The sequence below is a fragment of the Ciconia boyciana genome, chromosome 1, assembly GCF_034638445.1.
Source record: "Ciconia boyciana chromosome 1, ASM3463844v1, whole genome shotgun sequence".
Classification (NCBI taxonomy): Eukaryota; Metazoa; Chordata; class Aves; order Ciconiiformes; family Ciconiidae; genus Ciconia; species Ciconia boyciana.
Genome location: NC_132934.1, coordinates 80616829 through 80636210, shown reverse-complemented (window position 1 = coordinate 80636210; position 19382 = coordinate 80616829). Strand labels below are relative to the sequence as shown.

Genomic DNA, 19382 nt, shown 5'->3' with positions numbered 1-19382 from the left:
GAAAGAGGTTGCCAGACCGCACAATACAACAGTTGTATGTTGCTTCTGTCTTGTACCCAAATGCTGAGTGGGAGATCAGGCAGAAGAAGAGCAGAAACCTGAGACTGTCATGCTGCAAACAGTTGTGCTGTGAGGTTGCAAAAGTAACATAGAAAGACGAGGCCAAGCTCTGTCTTTGGCAATAAAAACGTGTAAGGAGGAGGATCCAACAGGTTCATATCCTTCATGTGGTTGTAGAAAAGAACACTCAAATCACAAAGAATATGTAATGGATGGGTCAGAGACAGTTTTAATAGATTAAGACTTTGCAAGCTAAAGTCTGTTGTATTAAAAAATGTCTTTTTTTTCTCCCTGTCCTGTTCTCTTGCTCCATCCCCCCATCCCCACCAAACAGACAGGTATTTCCAGTATTAGCTTCAAGCGTTGTTCTTTTCCTGCTCCACCACAGTGGTAGAAAGCACTCTTCCATTCATCTTACTAAAGAAACCTGCCTCTGATCCTCCTGTGGCTTTTCCTCACCTTTACTGCTCATGAAGGGCAATGACTAGGAAAAGGGAAAGAAATTCAACCTCTGCCTGTTCACATGAACATCCTACAAACACCTCACAACCACTTTGACATCAGAAAACTGGCCAAACACTTTAACGATGGGAATTTAAGAATTAAGGATGAGGCTTTATCTTCCGAATTGTACTTTAGAGTAGCGGGCAAAAGCAGGAGTGACTGAACTACAGCAAAGGCATTCCCAACAAGAGTAATATTTTTTGACCCTACAATGTGAGAATCTCCAGTATCTTCTGTCACAAGCTCAGTTCACCCTCAGGTTTAGACTTTCGTTTTGTTTTTTTTTCAACATCTGAAAATCATTGTCTGTAGGAGACTACTGCCCAAGAACCTCACTTCTGTGCTCCATCAGAAAGCCCAGAGTGCTCTGAGAGGTGTGAGCATGGCTGGAGGACATGGCTCCTAGTGTGTTCCCAGGAAGCCCCTCCTGACAGGACCTCATAAGCTGTAAACTTGTGACTTCTGATAGGCCCCTTGCAGAAAACTGAAATGTGACCTCCCCTTCTTGGGGTTAAATCTCCACATTTAGACATAGCCAAACTCTAACCCTCTTCCTTCCCTTCCCTCAACAGAGATGGAAAACAGTAGTCTTACCAGTTTAAAGGTGTGCATTTGAATTAACATAAAATGATGCAAACTTTTGTATGCCACTTCTAACTGATTAGTATTAAAACCAGACTTAAATAGGCCTGTCTCTGAAGAGAGTGAATTGTAGCGTCAACACTACAGTGTATTTTCCTGGTTTAACTAAGAGGGTTCAAAGTGATGCAAGTTTGCTTTGTAGAAGAAAATCTGAATTACCAACACAACTTTAGCCTGAAGAAAGGGTGCAATAAGGGGCACGTTTTCATTAAAAGGTGAGTTTCTTAAAAAATGTTTAACATCCTGCTGACCCTAATGGAGGCTGAGGGTATTCTGAACCCACTTACCACATCTGTCTAGCCATGGCATGTAGATGCTGCACTACCAGAATGAGTAGGATGAAATCTAAATGACTGAGCTTTCCTATGGCTTGGTTGGTCCTGGCTTCTGAGTGGATCAGAACAAGCCCTGACTGCAATTTCTGCTCCTGTAACTTTGCAGTAAGAATGGAGGTGGCTGTAAAGCAAGACACTTCACAGAGAATCTGCAACCACCTATCCAAGTTATTGCCATTCAGCTATTGCTTGAGTGTCATTAGTTAAATTGGCAGGGAAGGCACACTTTCATGCTGAAATTAATTGTTAATGCCATGTTAAGATGACTCTCAAGGTTATAATGAAAACTTCTCCTATGAATATGAACTCTATGAGCTCGACTCTCATCCATACTTCAGTCTCTTTATAGTAGTCTGGCTTTCCACAAGGGGCTTGAAATAGATGTGGCATATACTACAAATGTAAAACTGTACGTGACTGCAAGGGCCAGTGATTAAACAAGGCCAGTGACATTATCATTGTCATATCCAAATGGGAGCAACAGGCCAAGCCTACACCAAGATTCCCAGGTTCTTTCAAGGCTCCAACCTGTCTGTATGGGCTGCTGTCCTATGAGAAGGAGGGTCAGCTGCCCAGAAAGCAGGCACTGAACCCCCACCACTTACAACTTAGCATGTGAAAGTGAACCACTGTTCCAGTTTTCTGTAGTTTGCCAGGCTGTAGCTTGTAACTGTTCAGCTGCTGAGACTGGCGGTGGGTCTTGTCACAGCTACCCCAGACAAGGTCTGTGCTTCACAAAAGCCCACCAGTCAGTACCATGCTGTCAAACCCTACTGGGATCATGCCTCATGACAGTGGTGAAGATAGCCTTGGCAGTCTCAGGCACGTATACAGGTAGGCTCCTATGGTATTAGCAATGATAGGTGCTGTCTTAAAAAAACAGAATACCTCTAAAGATGCATACGACAAAAGCTAAGTCTCTACAGCTTGGTTTGTCAGCACTCGTCCTCTGCAAAGGAAGATACAGCAATCATTTTCAGTTTAGATAAGAATTCACCACAGTGAAGCTCGTGATGCAACTTTGGAAGGGGGGATAGTAAAGCATCAAACAGCGATGCACTTCACTGGATGCATAGTAAGCTTGAGGGCTGGTGCATACAGAGAACCTGACTGGTGTAGGCTCTTTCCAATATCAAGTGCCACAGCAGGTCTGTGTGGACGTGCCTGTCCACATAAGTGACTTTCTTGTAGAAGAAGGTTTCTACTTACAAAGCAGTATTGTCATTCTGGAATAAAGTCACTTACCAACCACCAAATGACTATATGAGGGAATTAGGTTCAAGCCTTTGCTAGTAACGCCCATTGTGCTCACTGCCTTACACATGCAGACAATTCATAACCAAAAAGAAAAAAAAGACCAGGCTGATTTGGGTTCAAGAATCTGAGTTATTGTCCTAGTAGCAGATGGGCACAGTTGGGCAGGTTCTGCTTTTGCCTGGAGGATGTGACTGCAACATCGACACAGAAGTGGCTGTATCACAGAAACATTACAACTAGCTTTAAATGCTGCAACACACAAAAGCAGCAGCAGATAGCTTGGTGTAAGTTATATACCCAGCCTCTCGAGTTTATGGCTAGCTAGGGTTGCTGTCATGATGAGAGATGTAGGGAAGAAAAAAAACCAGGGAAATACCAGACTGACCAGTAGTGCAGGGTATTGGTTGTTCCAATTTTAAATTGGATAATACATTTTTTTAACAAATTGGAACCTGTAAATGTAAGGCATTATAGCATAACAAAAGGTGTTACTAGTCACTAGAATCTGGAAGTAAATTTAACCTACAGTTTTGAGTGGGGGATTGGTCAGATGGTGTCTACTGATACACTGTACAGCATGACTATTTATATGCAGTACAGCTCTCTCTTTCCAACACCTCTCACCAACAACTCTTGAAAACACCTTTCACCTTTGCGTACCCTTCCTTTATTTATATTTACCTTGTCTGTTTGGACAGTAAACTCTTTGGGGCAGGGACTGTAGCACAATAGAGCCTATAGATACTACTGTGGCACAAACACTAAAAATTAAATGGAACAGGAAGCTGCATCCCTTCTGTGAGGGCTAACGGTATCAGCTGCTGCAAAACTTTTAACTCCTAAGTTGTGCTTAGTTGTTGTTTTTTACCCCCTTTACTATACAGGCATAACTGTTCTTTGCCTCCTTTGCCACCCTCCCTCTCTACCACCCAGCATATGCCATTGCATAGTAACTGTGCCTGTACAGCTATTTTGTACAGAAAGGAAAATAAACTAATGTGCTGTAACTGCATTTGCACAAGGATTTTGCTGGTATATCAGTTAAAAGTATTTGCACAAAGAATTTTGCTGGTATATCAGTTAAAAAAAAAAAAGATCATCCCACTACTTGACACAGTCATAAATGTCACATCGACACATCTGGAGCAAATGCGGGCAGTGGGGCTCTGGTCCTAGTAGATAAGTTTAGGAGACACTGATGACCAAGGTGCCGAGTTTTAAAGTGCAGTAACTTGCGATGTTTAAGCTCTAAATGTCTAGTGTTATGATCTAATAGCTTGATCAGCTGATTTTGTTTTTCTTATCCTCCTTTAAAAGAAGCTTTCCAGCTCAACTCCAAAGTAAAAATATAAGTATCTGTTGATTAGCAGTTTTTTTAAGCACTATGTTTGTGAAAGATTCACTCAACTAACAACTCCTGTCTTTTCCCCTCCCACGCAAGTTTATGAGAAATGATTAAGTTTTTCAAACAAAGGGGGAGGAGAATCCCTGATCCTGTTCCCCCTCCAACCTCTCTCCCCACACAAAACAACCAAACTACTATCCTTACAGAGCTTTGGGGTGGAAGACCTCCCCATGCTCAGAGCTTGCACTTAGCCTACGCCCATCATAACCGCTGTTTTGTATATTTTAGTAGAATGTGAGTCATTCATAGCTGATGCGCTCTTAACAGGGGACTGCATTTTCACTTTTGGCGGTCAGACTGTTTTTATTGAGAAGTCACTTATATGTGTCTTGCCACAAATCTGTGGGGTTCATGCTACGCCCCTGTACTCTCTGGATGTGTAGCACACCAAGGGGCTGAGGCAAGTCAGAAGCAAAGCTGGAGGCAGATCTCTGTCATGACTTTGGCAGGGTAAGAATCTTGCCTGTCCTCATTCCAACAGCAGTCAATAGTTTTATGGGCCAAACCAATACGAGGTAGGCAATGTGCCTCTGAATGGTTTAAACATTACCTGGCTTTTCCTCAGACTCCTGAAGGGGAAGAAACAAATCTGGCAGCTCATAAAGTCAAATACAGCCTAGTTGCTAAGGTAACCCAGCTGATAAGAAAGCATACTAATAGACAACAACAGGCACAAGACTCACCTGCCTTTAGATTGCCCCCCCGCCACCCGCTCCCCCCCCCCCCCCCCCGCCAATGCAGAGCAGAATCAAAAGCAATAGGCAGGGTGGGGCTCTGTGGAGAAACAGCAATGCTCATCCTTCTAAGCTGCTTGTATGAATTGGATAGGTCTGCCTCAGACACGCACAGAGTGAACCTGGAGCCTAATGGGTTTTATTGGGTCCCAAGTGCAACAGGACAAGTGCAACTCCCCTTGAGGGGGAGTCCAGCTGCACCTACCACTGCTCTCCGGCACCTTGCCTTTCACACCTGTGCAGTTGTTTGGTTAATATCTGTACTGGGCAGTGCTCGAGTAAAGGGGTAGTTATATCTGTATCCCAAAGTTTCAGGGCCAGTGGTTGCTGTGGATTAGTGAACAAGCCTTTCAGTCCCAGAGAGCTACTATAGAAAAAGACACTGGGAGCTGGAAATCTCAGGAACCTGCTCAGCAATGTACTTCCCCTCACAAGAAACATCCAGAATGGTATTAGTGAGTTTTAAGTGAATGAATCAAAAGTGAGGTAAATACCAGCATGTCATTAGATTAATTGGAATGTTTCTAAGCCAACCTCTATGTGATAAAACTTAGGACAAAACCAACCCTGTTCTAGTCAGATAATCCCATAACTGCCTCTTGCAGGGATTCCTCTGTCTTCCTTTAAGCAACTGACAGCTTTCTGGTGAGATCTAATATGTCAGTTCCCATTTTCCTGCATGCTAACAAGCTGAAGTGGACATGGATATCTGAAAAAAAGGACATTTTTGACACCTAAATAAAGTTTTGTGGTGAAAACCTGCCCTGATTGAAGTTAATGGCAGAGCTCCCAAGGAAAGCCATGGGGGCAGAACTTCAGGATGGCTGCAAGGAGGGTTTCTGGTGGCTGTGGTTCCTCCAGGGCCGCAGTGCATGCCTCAGCTATGATGTGCTACAAACACCTGCCAACGCAATAACCCCTGCTTCTCCTTGTACCTTGGGGAAGTACCTTTTATGAGATATCAAAGTCCTAAAATGTTTGATAACAAAACCCTCCCAGTCAGAGGTGTATGGGGAGTGGAATTTCCATTCTGCAGAAGAGCTAACTTCAGGTGCCTCTCTTGATTGAAACTACAACTGTGTTTAAAAAACAGAAAAAAAAGAAAAAAAAAAAAGAACACCCCCTCCCCCCCCCCCGGTGAAATCCTTGGAGACTATTTGGGGGGAACCGAGACGGACTATTTAAAAAACTCAGAGCTAAAAGTAAGCCAGATAGACTGCTTGCTTGCTAGAGTCCAAGTTAAGGAGCTGGCTACTATCAAACACTGTTGCTGCTTTGAATTAGCAGTTCCAGTGGGGAAAATTGTTCATTACACTGCTCTGCTAAACTCCCCTTCTGAGGTATTTTTAATATTTTAGGTGCTGTTGTAGCTAGATGACTACTGATGCCTAAGTTATTTAGCTTAACCCTTGCCTGGTATATTTACATGGGATGCAAATCTGCCTTTGGATCATCCCAACACAATGACCTCTATTTCTGACAAAGTTACGGAAAAGACTCGTGCATAGTGTGTTGAGAAGATAGCTAAACATGATTTTTAAAATCAACTCTAGCCATTGATGAATAATATATGGGAACTTACTGAATAACATAAAGATACTTTATGCCTTTTGCTTTGCTAGAAAAGTGTAAAATGGCCTTAGAGGAAAAGAATAAGACATTCAACTTGAAATTCTTCGCTGTAAAATGGAAAGTGCTTTACCAGTAAAATTAATATTTTGAGAAATGGTATTACATAAAAAGGTAGGAAAGATTAGTCAGCTGGTGAGTAGAGGTCATTATTTTGTCTGACAGGAAGTCCAGAGCTCTATTGATCGGCCTCCTCAAAACAGAGTATTTGTGGACAGCAGCAAGTGAAAACATTGTTTTCTTTCTCAGCACCAAGTAATTGCATGCTGCATTTAAAAACACTCTATCTACAAGTAAACAGGTTTATGAGGCTGTGAGATATCTTAAGTCCAGGAAGAATTCCTTTTACAATTTAAAATATCTCAGCTAGGAATAGAACATGTTTTGGAGCTCAGCCCCATGTTTTAGTCGGCAGCCCACGGGGCTTCCCTGGTAGCTGCTCCTCATTGCTATCTCCTCTGAAAATCACCTGCATGCAAATAGTTAAGCCAGTAGAAAGTCAAGGTTCTCTTCTCACCAGTGTAAACAGATAAGTAGTTAGCTCTGGCACTGACTATTGGTAAATCTTTTCATTACCCAACCCATCAGTCTTCCTCATCCATAACATGGAAATAATGCCAGTGATTTTTAAAAAGCTCTCTTTAACAATACATCTGTATTGATGTATATTTGCAGTTTAAGAGCCAAGTGTTATAATTTTCATGGTCTCTCTCAAATCAAAGTGGCGAGCCATGGTTGGTCAAAAGCCTCCATGTTAACTATAGCAGTGTCAGTGAAGATAAGGACACTCAGGTGGAAAATAGATTTATGCTGGCATAAAAAATAATGCTCTTAAAATTAAATCACTTAATGGCAAGAGCTCTAAATTGAAGGCTGTGAGATGGGGGGGAAACAGGTAGAAAGGGGTGTACTTTCCTTCTAGGAGGCCTAAGTATGCTGCCATTGAATTCAATCGCACCGATGAAGTTGACTTCAGGTATGAAACATGGGCTGTCTACATCTTTGGTAGTAATCTGGGTTCTGTCACATTTAAATTGGCTGTGAGCCCTTTATAAGGTCCAGCTACAGTTCAGGAGCCATTCCAACCCAAGCAGAATAGCACTGGCTTGTGCCTGTACAGACAGTGAGGCTTGTTGACGTTTACAATTAAAGGACATGGGGCACTGACGGAAGTACACTGGCAAATTTATCAGAAGAAATCTAAGATGCTAGCAACCGCCAGCTATGTAATCCCCTGACCCTTGGCCATAAAGCACTGCCCTCATCTGAACTGAATGCTTGAGTACACCTCAGGTCTTTTTGGCATGAAATACTTCACCAGCTCTTTAAGACATGCCACCCATGCTGGTGGGTCTAAGCAAAGCCACGAGACTGCGAGTGAAAGCAGCTAAGCATGAAAATATAGCCTGTGTATAACACTTTAAACAGCTACACATATTTGCCAAGCAACTGTGTTAGGCCCAAATATCCATAGGCTTGGGCTCTGTTGCCCTGCAAACAACATAGGGATGGAAAGCACATGGGAGTACTAGTTACAGGGCTGGTGTCACTGGACTCAGTGCACAACGTGCAGAAACCAAAGATTCCCAATTATGTAAGAAAACTCCTGGGTTTAAATTAAAAAATTACACCACCCACTCCCCATATTCTTTCTTATATTCTTTTCAGTCTATGCTTCATTCTTGGAGTATGCTTCCTTCTGAAAAATAAAAATTAACAACCCCCCTGATCTTCCAATAGTACTTTATAGAAAGGAAATCTGCAGTGATGCAACCAGTAGGGTATCTTCTCTGCCATAATATTAAGTATATTTCTTAACTTGCTGAGAATAGTGTGGATAATAAAAATCAAAAGGAAAGAGACAAATGTCAGCCAGGCAAAAATGTCAAAAGATTAATTTCTGTAACCCATCTCTCTATTATGTGAAAGGATCATGGCCCTTGTTGTGCTTTATGTTTGACTACATGGTGAGATATGTACCTTTTGAATTTAACGTGGTAAGTCTTAAGAAAACAGAAAATCTTCCTCATTAAAGCTGAGGTAACGTCAGATCCCTAACAAATTTAAGGCATGTAAGGACGAAAAAGAACAAGGTGTTTTAAAATGTACCTCTGTGGACATGTGTAATACCCCACAGGAGCTGAGTATCACGTTAGCTCGCTGCTGATATAAATGCATGGAATGTTTTTGGGTGTGGTGTGTATTTACATCTCTCAAAAGAAATTGGTTACTGGGGCATTCAGCATATTTCTGAAGTGGCTGGATTCCTCTTCCCCCTCTCCCTATCTATTTACAGTTCCCTTTCAAGTACAAAAAACATTTTCTGTAACCTCAGCTTCCTGATTCAGCTGTTGTGATGTCAGTTATTTACGATAACAAAAGTGAGACAATGCCTGTGGTTTGTGTGGGACAAAGGCAATCTTGTTTCTGTAAAAAGGGACAATCCTAGTGTGAGAAGCACAGGAAAGCCTACGAAGTAGGACTCTGAGGTGATACTTCATTAGTCCCGCCATCTCTGTAACAGCGGGCCTGACACTGCATTATCTCAAAGGCAACTGACAGAGGGTTTTTTCCTTTCCATAGGACTGGACACTAATGTGAATGCAACTCTTGGAAAATTATCTCTTTGCAGGACAAGGCTTTGGAGATAGGTATCTTGGGAAACAAATGGATTACTAGTGGGTAGAGAGGCAGTGAGTGTCATGCTGCAAATGTTTCAATACCAATAACGCATTCTGTGGTCACAAGCAAGTCACTCTGCACCTTTGCTTACCTGCCATGAAACCGGTTTAATCATATTTAACTGTGTAAACCACAGATGCGGTGAAATCTGCAGAATGCCAGTAAACTCCTGAGGTCATAGAGTAGCAAAAGGAAATGAGAAGCTCTTATACACGGCATGGTTAGTTATGAATGAAGAGCGTCAACTTTGGTGTAGCCTAGAGAATGTCACTTACCTGCTATTCTTCCAATTGGCATTGCATGGTCCTCAGGAGGGGATACAGACACCATGATGTGGTTCATATAAGCTAACTCTTCGCGGTGGGACAGGTTGATTGGCTTTACCTCCCTGTGCAGCCCATCCTCAGACAACCTTGGTGGTTTGAAATCGGAGTGCCTGGGGTTCAGTATCAAAGGATGCATGATAGGGCTGGGCATCAGCTGGATGACCCTGGTGTTCTCCTGGCGAGGGCTGGAGGGCTTCTGGAGCACCTCAGAAGGAGGTGGGCAGTGGTTATTTTCTATTGGGGACACTGAGAGAGGATAGGGCTCCTGGTGGTTGTTCTCTTGCTGATGCCTTGTCCCTGGCACCCTGTCGGCTGGGGAGAGGCGACGGATAGTGTTGTCCATAGGGGACTTCAGTGGCCGCTGATCGGGATCTGGTGATGGACGGTGGTTGTTGGTGATGGGTGATCTAGAACGGTGCAACAGTTCAATGGTTGGGGGGTTGTGGTGGACTGTTTCTGTGGATGGTCTTGAAGGTCTCTGGACAAAGTTATCTGTGGAGAAAAAACCCCAAAAATACAGATTGTCTATATTGTGATCAAGGTGTAGGATCTAACTGTCAAACTGCTATCTGGGCTTACTGGGTACTGCTGTCAGCTTGGAAATGTTTTTATTTGTGTGACCTATAGATGCCCAGAAAAACATCATATAAATGCAGATAGTTATTACTACACAGAATGAAATCAGTACCGTGAAAACACTCTCATGTAACAGTAGTTCCTGGGGAAACGTGTTAAGAGAAATCCCATTTTGAGAAGCTGACTGGAACACACGTGAAGAAAGTAAGATCTGATTCAGCTGTACCGTGCTTCTGTACAAATGCTTTGAAACTTATCTTCTGCCATTCATGTCTCTACATGTGGTTACTGTTATTGTACCTCTACTGTAAGGTAGAGGACAGAGATAAAAAGGGAAAATGTCTCCAGGAAAATATTGGGTAGTAAGTTTTAGATAGTAGAGGCTTGGATCAAGGTAGAGAATATCTTAGTCTGAAATACGGACTGGGTTATCTAAAAAAAAAAACCACTGGTAGGAAGCTCCTTGTGAAACACTAGCTAAATTTTATCCCCTGCCTTGATTTTAAGAGCATGTAACATCTTCATAAGAGTATTTTTACCTTCTTTTATTTGGTCTGTGCTCTCTACTGATGGGTTGTCCCATATAAGCAGTTACATTTCTTTAGCAGGAGGACTTCTAGCATCACTTTTGCATGAGCATACTTCCCCAGCTGTGATCCTTAACAGTAGGGGGGAGACCAATCACGGCTCTAGGTCAATGTCTTTACGTACAAACAATCCTCTCGCAAAATGAAATGCTTGACATAAACAGTGCAAACTTTCAGCTTAGCTAAGGCCATCAATTTTGACTTGGGAAATTACTGACAAAGGGGAAAATACCACCAAAGCACAGTGACTAACAGGTTTTTATCTGAAAAACAAAGATCAAATTTCAGTGCTGTTTGTTGAAAGTCTTGGATGATAGGAGAAGGAAACTGCTGGGTTCCTGTCAACAACTGAAACAAGTAGCTGCCTATTTGTGGCTGCTTGTTTGTTCACTCCATTTGCTCTGATCCTCTTTAATGATTCTCTTGCTCTCTTGTCAAGGCAGCAATACTCGTTGGAGACCCTGTCGAGGTGAAGACTCAGGGGATCCTGCTGCCTTGGAACCCAGACAGGCATCAGGAGCGGGATCAGCACTTACCCAGGGAAAGGCCTGAACAGGAAAAGCTCTAGTCCTGAGAAAATGTAGTGCCAAGCAGTGGCATAGCATCAAGCCTTTTGCCTACTCAATGGACTGTTCATCTATACAAGGATGCTGAAGTCTACAGGAAAACCTGAAATTTTAGGCAGAAACTACATGGCTCCAGAACACTTGTTTCACACACTTGTGGTCCCAGACAAAAAAAATGCATTTGTAGAGCTGTTTAAGGTACTCACAATGAAACAGCTGGAGGACATGAAACTCCAGAGCTATATATTGTTCTTGTTTAAATGCAAACAGGTTTAAATACCATGTGGCCAGCTAATGTGGAGTAGCCCAAATGATGTGAAGATCAAAGGAATTAATTTACAACTGTACCTACCTCTGTGGCTGTCTTTTCTTAAAGTCTCCTTTCTTTGCCACAACAGAAAGAAAACCAATCCCCCAATTTTACTCAGCGTCCTATCTTCTACAGATCAACCACCCCCATCGCTGTACCCTCAAAAGCACTGTGCTCATTCTTGGCCTGTAAATATAGACCAGAATATTGTATTGTTTGCCCTACTTATTTAAAGTGCCTTGGCTGTGGGGAGCAGCTATCTTGAAAGCAGAAAGGAATACCTTGCTGTGCTTTCCACCAAGCTCTCTGCAAACATTAGTTGGCTCTGACAAGCTCCAAACAGAAGCAGACCTATCTGCCTGCTCCCAAACCATGGTGACCCTGAGCCAGGACAGGGTAGAGAGAAGGTAGCGATCAAGGAACTCTTTAAAAAGCACCAAGAGGAAAAACCACGAATGGATACACACTAGTGTTCACTTTCCCCCGTGATCTTTCTCTTTAAATACTTAACTAAAGAATCCCCTCATGGCTGAAGTTGCTGTTTACCATAAAACAATTCAAACTCAGCTCCAAGAAGTTCCACTGCCACGAATGACCCTGAACAGAATAAAATCCTCATCACATTCATTCCTTGGCACATCTGATGACTGTAAGTTGAGCACATGTGGTATATCATTTCCTGCAGGAATAGATTCACTCATTAGTCTGGCTCTTCATTCTGAGTGACCAACACACTTTTCTTGAAGGCAAAGCTGTGAAAGGAAATTCAGCTCCCAGGAAAATTGCTGACCTATCTGATCCATACAGGGATGGGTGGGGCTGCACTCACTCTGGGAGTGAGCAATTGCTGGTGTGACAATCCCAAAGACCGGCACTCTTTGCTTACCCATAAAAGAAGTGCAGGGAATGACAGTGTAAGCTTCCTGTATGGCATCCCATCAAATGACTCAGTGCTGAGTCAGAAGGACCACTAGAGATGTAGGTAATTCACTTTCCATTGCTCATCCCTCTACAGGGACAGAGACCAACGCCCACAGGACAGATTCCAAGCCAGTGCCAATGCATCTTGGAGATATCCTGAACCACTGTCAACTGATTTCAAACAGTCAAACCCACTTTGCTTAAGCTAGTAAAAAGCCACTAGACGTAAATGTTGGTCTCATCTGATTCTGGATTAACTGACTTAAAATGAAAGCATTTAGAAGCAGGATCAAAAGTATATGATCTATTAGAAAATGGGCAAAAGAGCCAGTAGAATAAAATGGAAAAAGATCACTGGGTAAGAAGCAATTCTAAAAAAGATCCATCACTTATGAAGTTTAACCACTTGAAGTTGTGCCAAAGTTACACTTGACCTCTCTGTTACAGTTTGTGAGTTAGGCAGGGTTACGTTCTGCTTCTCACATTCATTCTCCTTTTTTTCTAAGTTGCATTCTGCTGAGGGAAAATGGTAAAGTTAATTGTGCTAGTTTCTCCCAAGTGACTCTGTGAAACAGGAAGAAGAAAGAAGGAATGTCAAAATACATAAATAAATAAATTCACCTGCCTGTAAATTCTTGGCATAGAGATTTTCTGATTGCTTTTGCTTGTTTTGAAGTTCTTCTCACAGCAAGAACTCAAACTTGAGTTCTCTCAAAACAAGAACTAATTTTTGTCATTACAAATAAAAGTTTTAAGTAATAGCACTGAGTTCTCTAAGCAAATACAGTGGTACTATCAGCAGCCAGAATACTGTGAGGCAGAAATCAAAGTTGTTTCTTAATCATCCTGTCCTCTGACAGAAGTTGGACTAGATTGCAAAGGACTTACGTTTTAAGTGACGCACATGAAAGGCCAACTCAACATCCCTGTGAAATCCTCTCTAGAGTGAAAGTTGCTCCATATCTTTAATGTAGGGGTGTCTGAGAGGGCAGCTAGTATTTATGTTTGAAATTTAGAAAGGGAACACTTGTGGGTGAATGCCAAGCTTCAGGAAAAAAATGGAGATTTTTATAATGGTCTCTGGAAAGTGCCTATCTTAATATACTAGGTAACTGTCTCTTGCACAACTCTGCCAATTCAACCTCATCCTGACTGTAGCACCCTCTTCTAATCTGAAATATTTACACAGCTGTGTGGGAATACTTTGGAGTGTCCTTATCCCACCTGCTGCTGTGCTGCTCTTGGCTTAGTCTTAGAGTTTTGCTGGTGCCATTTGATTCTGGCTTGCTCAGGCTGGCCATGGGCAACTTGTACAGGTCTGACACTACCCCTGAATCTTCTCTTGCAATCCCACGTTGAATCTTGAAATAATTTGTGCATGTTTTCTCCAGTTAGCAGAGACTAGGGCGATATCCTAACTCACTTCTGTTCTCTTCTCCTCTTTACTTAAAAAAGGAATAACACTACTTTTTCCTAGATTTTTTTTTTTTAATTGAAAAAGTGAATTCTGCCTGATGCTTTCATGGAAAGGACCTTTTAAAAGGCTTAGGCTTTATATTTTTCTGTTATTGGAGAAAACCAAGAAGTTCTTTAGTGTATATATTTTTAAAGAAAATAAACCCTCAATTTTCCATTGAAGGAAGCACACTCATATTTTGATCTGTACTAACAATGAGTAGAAGAAGCCCAAATCTGCAATTCTACAAACATATCTATTCTTTCTTCACCACCTCTGACAGGCATGGTATGTGTGGACAGTACTAGAAAGCTAACTAATAACCTAAGCAAGTAATTCTGATAGTAAAAATGAGAGAAAACCTGGAGAAAAAACCTTCTCTCAACATGAATTGTTCAATCAGATCAAAAGCTGAGCAACAAGATGGGCTCAGTGCTAGGAACTCTGGCATGAGGCAGTGACAGATTGTCAGTTGAAGTGATTTTGAGTTAGATGTTCCTCTCTAAGGCTGCCTTCTCCCTTGCTCTGCAAACAACTGCATCTAGTTGCATCTCCAGGATACTAGAAGTCCATGAAGCATCTTTGTCTACCTAATTGGGAGTGAGGAAAAATGAATCAAGGGGGTCAATAAAACTTTCTGGTATTTTTTTAATCTGCATCTGGCATAGCTTTTAAGCAGGCTTTGGAAACAGGACAAAATAATAGAAGATAAATGGAGAATGGACAGTTGACTCCCTAGACCAGTTGATTATTCTAAAGCTATGGAGACAAAGGGAGGAGAATAGCTTTATTTAAAGAACTTTGGAGCAAGAAAAGGACATAATTCCTTACAGCCTTACCCTACTCGCCTCTATAATGGCAACTCCCATAACAATGAGACAGAGTTACCTTCATCATGATTCTGGTGTAATATGACCTCTGGCTGAGCATGGATAGAGTTCCCAGGGTGGAAGAAAGGTGTGAAGAGCATACGAGCTTTCCTTTGCTTCAGGATATGCTGAAGGAGTTCATACAAAACATCACCTGAAAGACAAACAGCAGGAAAAAGGAAATGAAAACGTACATACTGCTGAGAAGACTCATTTAGCCATCTGATGCATGAATTCATGGCTCCTGGGTGCTATTTTCAGACCCAAAAATGCTTGCAGTAAAATCCTGCATTTCACTGTTTTGCAAGGTTCTTCCCTGAAAGGAAAAAAGAAAAAGAAAAGCTGCACATCACACCTCTGTGTGTGACTGTGGAAAAATGGAAGAAAGACAGGACATGGCTTTTATTACCCCAATACAGAGTTTTTTTCAGGCTACATGACTGCCCATCCAAGAGCTCCAAACCTTTACAAGCAATAGTTAGTTCAGTGTCCCACCTTCTCTCATCACAGCCTCAGTTTTTTAGAAAGACACCTTAGGACACAGAATTCTTAAATGTAGAACCCATGATTTATGCAGTGAGCTGCTGAGAGCAAAGATGGTGGTCTTCTTTAATTACTGAACAATTTAGGCTTTATGGGGGGAGGAGATAGAAGATGCTGTAAAGCCTCTCCATACAATAATAGTGGCTCAAGGCCAGAGGCAGTGTACTACTCAGATACTCCATTCGAGGAAATCCACAGGAGGAAGAACTCTCACTTTGAGAATTTACTTTGGGATGGACTCAAAGACTTGAAAAGAATTGAGAGATTTAACTATCCTGAACACCCTTGCTGTGGTGACAACTCCTGGAGACACTCAAGTGCTATACGTGCCTTAGGAACTTCTGTATGTCACTCTTGGCGTCATGGGTTGGACTTCCTGCAAAGCCCAAATGGGATCCCAAAGCTAGTTATTTCTAGCTGCTAGAATCTGTATGGAGCTCACTGCAACAGGCAATATTAGACCACGGATATGATGCAGACTAAGGAACAAAATGCAGCAGACTTGGTGCTCCGTATGAGCTAATATAGTCTGTTAGCTGCCATTGTACTACTCTTCCAGAGAAATGTCTGCAGCGAATTGCACTGCACCAAACTGACATGTTCTTGCATGAATTGATCCAGATACTTGTTTCTTTTTGGGGTGCAGGGAGGCTGTTCCTCGCTTCCCCCCCATTCCTTGGCACTAGAATTGTTATCTTTCCTCAGTGGAACATATCACCACAATATCTAGGAGACCAATGGACTAACTGCTTATTTTGTGTCTTTTTATGTATTACATCTTGTACTGATACCCTTCCTCCAACAACATCTATGTGAAACACCTAAGTACTTATACATTTTGTCTGACGTGACTGGTTGCACGTTTCAAAGTGAAAATGTACAACACAGGGTAGGAAGTCTCTCGACTTTTAATTCTGCTTGCTCTCTTCTGTTTGTCACTGCTCATATTACAGAGGAACAGGTTGCAGCAATAACATATTATCTGAAAAGGAACTTAGTGAAGTTTCACTTAGGAAACCTTGGATTTTCTGGGAGAGTTTTCTCAAGTGTAGGGGGTTTTTTTTAGTAGTTGTTTCTATGAGATTATAAACTACGGGCCATTTGTCCCTTGTCTCTATAAACTGCCAATGCTCTATTTGCGGGCAAGTTTAGTGTCTTAGCGTGAAACGGTTAAAGCCATCCTGCTTTCCATAGTTCAGCTTCCTTTATTTTTAGCATCTTGGCTGCTTTTACTGTCTCAGCAGTGACTTTAGGGCATTTTTAAAAGGTGATTGCAATACCTGAAAATCTAATTAAAAACAAAGCCTTGAGAACCCAGTTACCTTTTCCATGTTTAGTACATGAAAGGCTAAAAAGTGATTTTACCACATAATTTGCATCTTTGAATGCAATAGTGGCATAATCATAACTAGTGCTGTAACACTCCAAGCAATAAGGTAGCAAATTTGTACCTCTTTTGATTTGGCCTGACAGACTAGTGAAAACGTCCATAAAGCTGGCTGTCTTTTTTTTACCTAACAAAACAGTTATGCTTCTGCACCATCCAGATGCAGTAATGCTAGTTAAGAAGGTGAAAAGCATTTTTCACTCTCTCCCTCCTCTGCTGCCTCCCTTCCCTGGCCAGCCCTAAACAGGAGAAGAGCTGGGGGGCTGTGAGCTCACTTTATTGGTAGGACCGCTGGGGGGAGTGGAGGTGGTTCTCCTGGTTTAGCCATGAGGGGAAAGGATACAGCTTTTATGTAGCTACACTCTTGAAAAACTTAATGCCTCTATGGCAAACATTATTTCATAGTTCTTAAATTTCACGTATAGTTAATTTCTGGGAAATGTTGAGGTAATATCCCTTTACCTACAGTCATTTAAATTTTTAGGGACTGACTCAGATATCCCTTAAAAAGGTTTATTATCAGTGGGGAATACCTGGAGAGAAGGAGGAGAGAAAAAGCAAGGGAGGAGGCCTTTAGTTTTGTTATTTCATTCCGAATTTAGGTAAATAAGAGCTTAACGTTCTGCATAAAGCGAGGATTTGCAAGCCAGAGGCTCTTCCCTGGGAATGCTCTATCTCCAGCCTACAAACATTTTAATCCTACTCACTTCAAGTGCCCTCACAGCACACAAGGGGAAGAGCAGCAGCATAACCTGTAGGCAGCAAGGCATTGGGATGATAAGGGGAGTTGCAGACAAGATACACAAAGGTGTCCCTTACAGTCCTTGCCCACATCCCCACTTTCAATACTCCTTTTGCCTTAAGCAGGGCTAATTTTTTAATGAAATGATTCAAAGTGGTGTACCAGAATTTTAAAAAAGACGTTTCTAGGCATCAGTTTTCACTGCTGTATTACACTGGCAACAGACATTAATATTTGGCATCTCCTTCCATACAAAATTAGTCCTGGATTTGAAGCACATGCTTAAAAAAGTTCGTATACACTAAACATAAGTCACAGTTTGTGCGGCAGATTCTGCAGGAGGTTGGTTGTGGGGGCGCTGTCAAGGGAGTCACCAAGCAGCTTGATGCAGAATTAGTGCCACGGCTTGTTTACCAGCTGGATCCAAGCAGCACCAGCTGTACTTCTGCACCTAGTGAGCCCTGCAACTGGAAGCCTCCTCCTCACAGCAATTCTGTCACCACTTGGTCCAAACTCTTTGATCACCTATGCTGATCGAATTACAAGCCTTTATATTTAACAGGAGTACCTTGTATGGTCACAAAAGAAAAGCTCACAGCTCTTATTTAGAACCAATAACTCATATTTAGTTAAACATCCCTGACAAAGGACGGCAGAGGCTTACTCTGACTGTAAAACTGGAGCAGACAGACCGCAGGGGATACATACAGGCAGGTAACATACACATTTCTAAATCTTCTTTGTGAATAAATGAAGACATAATTTGAGCAATAGGCAGACTGATTCACACACCTGTCTGTGCTGCGCCTTGGGCTGGACTCCAGCACGTGACAGAATATGGTAAAGTGAAGCAAAACCCACAGGGGCTGTTAAACAGAGGAAAGGTCCCCCAGGGAGGAGTTTTGCAGTCACTTTTAGCGGCACATCAGCCAAGCCAACTGTGAGGCAGAATGCTAATATGGGCTTCTTGAGAGGCTGGAGCACTTGATTAACTTGCTGCTGTAGTTGGGTCTATGAAAAGATAAGTCTTTACAGGGAAGAGCTGGAAGTCACAAAGTGCTGCCAGAGAAGCTTGCTTTCTGGGAGTTCTGCAGTGAGTTTTAACTAGAAACAGGTTTGATGTCTGGTTTTGGATTTGCATTCAAATTTGCCTACAACTCAGGTGTATCAGAATTTAATTCCCTCCTTGTCCTTTTTGTCCTTGCCTCATAGAAGTGCCTCTTTCCTCCCTCTCCTCCCCTTGCCCAGTCCACCCCACCAAATGTGACTGTTTCCTCCTCTGACCCCCTCCAGATTTCGTTGCAGCTTCCTCTCTCTTTTAAATCACAGCTTCTGTATGTAATCCTCACCTGAATGAGGAGACCTGTATCGAAAGTCCTCTTTGGTCAGGAGCAGCAGAGCCTTGCCGTTCATCTCAAAAGTGTTGCTCTCGATTGGCCTCAAGGAAAACTCCTTCTCTGCCCACCTGAGCCACTGTGCCACATCATCCCTGCTCCAGTAAACGGGCTGCAAACCTGTGGCAGGAAAAGACCATGATTATGTTACCAAATTGAGACAAGGCATGAGAATATAGGCAAACATCAGTGAATCTCCCTTTCTCCCCACACCATAATGTGCAAAGTCTCAGGGGAAGGTGTAGGAGAGGAATGTCACGTTGACGTAGAATTACTCTAAGCACTGGACTGTGAAATACTTCATTAGTTCAGGCACCTTGGTTTATCTGTGACACGTTGAGAAACAAGAACTGCCTCAGCATCCTGAAAAAAGCTTCTAGGACATTATTTAATTCCACGTTTCCACTGTGAAATGGGATTTTCCTCCAGCTGCTCCTTCTGAGGTGCAGAGCAGGCA

The 19382-nt window shown here is 42.3% G+C and overlaps 1 protein-coding gene across 4 annotated transcripts in view; it reads right to left on the bottom strand.

The window, feature by feature from the left end:
• Positions 1 to 19382, bottom strand: part of ETV6 (ETS variant transcription factor 6) — a 144555-nt gene that overhangs the window by 20484 nt on the left and 104689 nt on the right. For all 4 annotated transcript variants that reach the window (XM_072876585.1, XM_072876594.1, XM_072876604.1 and 1 more), the window contains 3 exons: positions 18881 to 19045; positions 14879 to 15013; positions 9524 to 10066 (listed from right to left, as the gene is read on the bottom strand). In XM_072876585.1, coding sequence (XP_072732686.1) covers positions 9524 to 10066; positions 14879 to 15013; positions 18881 to 19045 — 843 coding nt within the window. The remainder of the gene's footprint in view (positions 1 to 9523; positions 10067 to 14878; positions 15014 to 18880; positions 19046 to 19382) is intronic.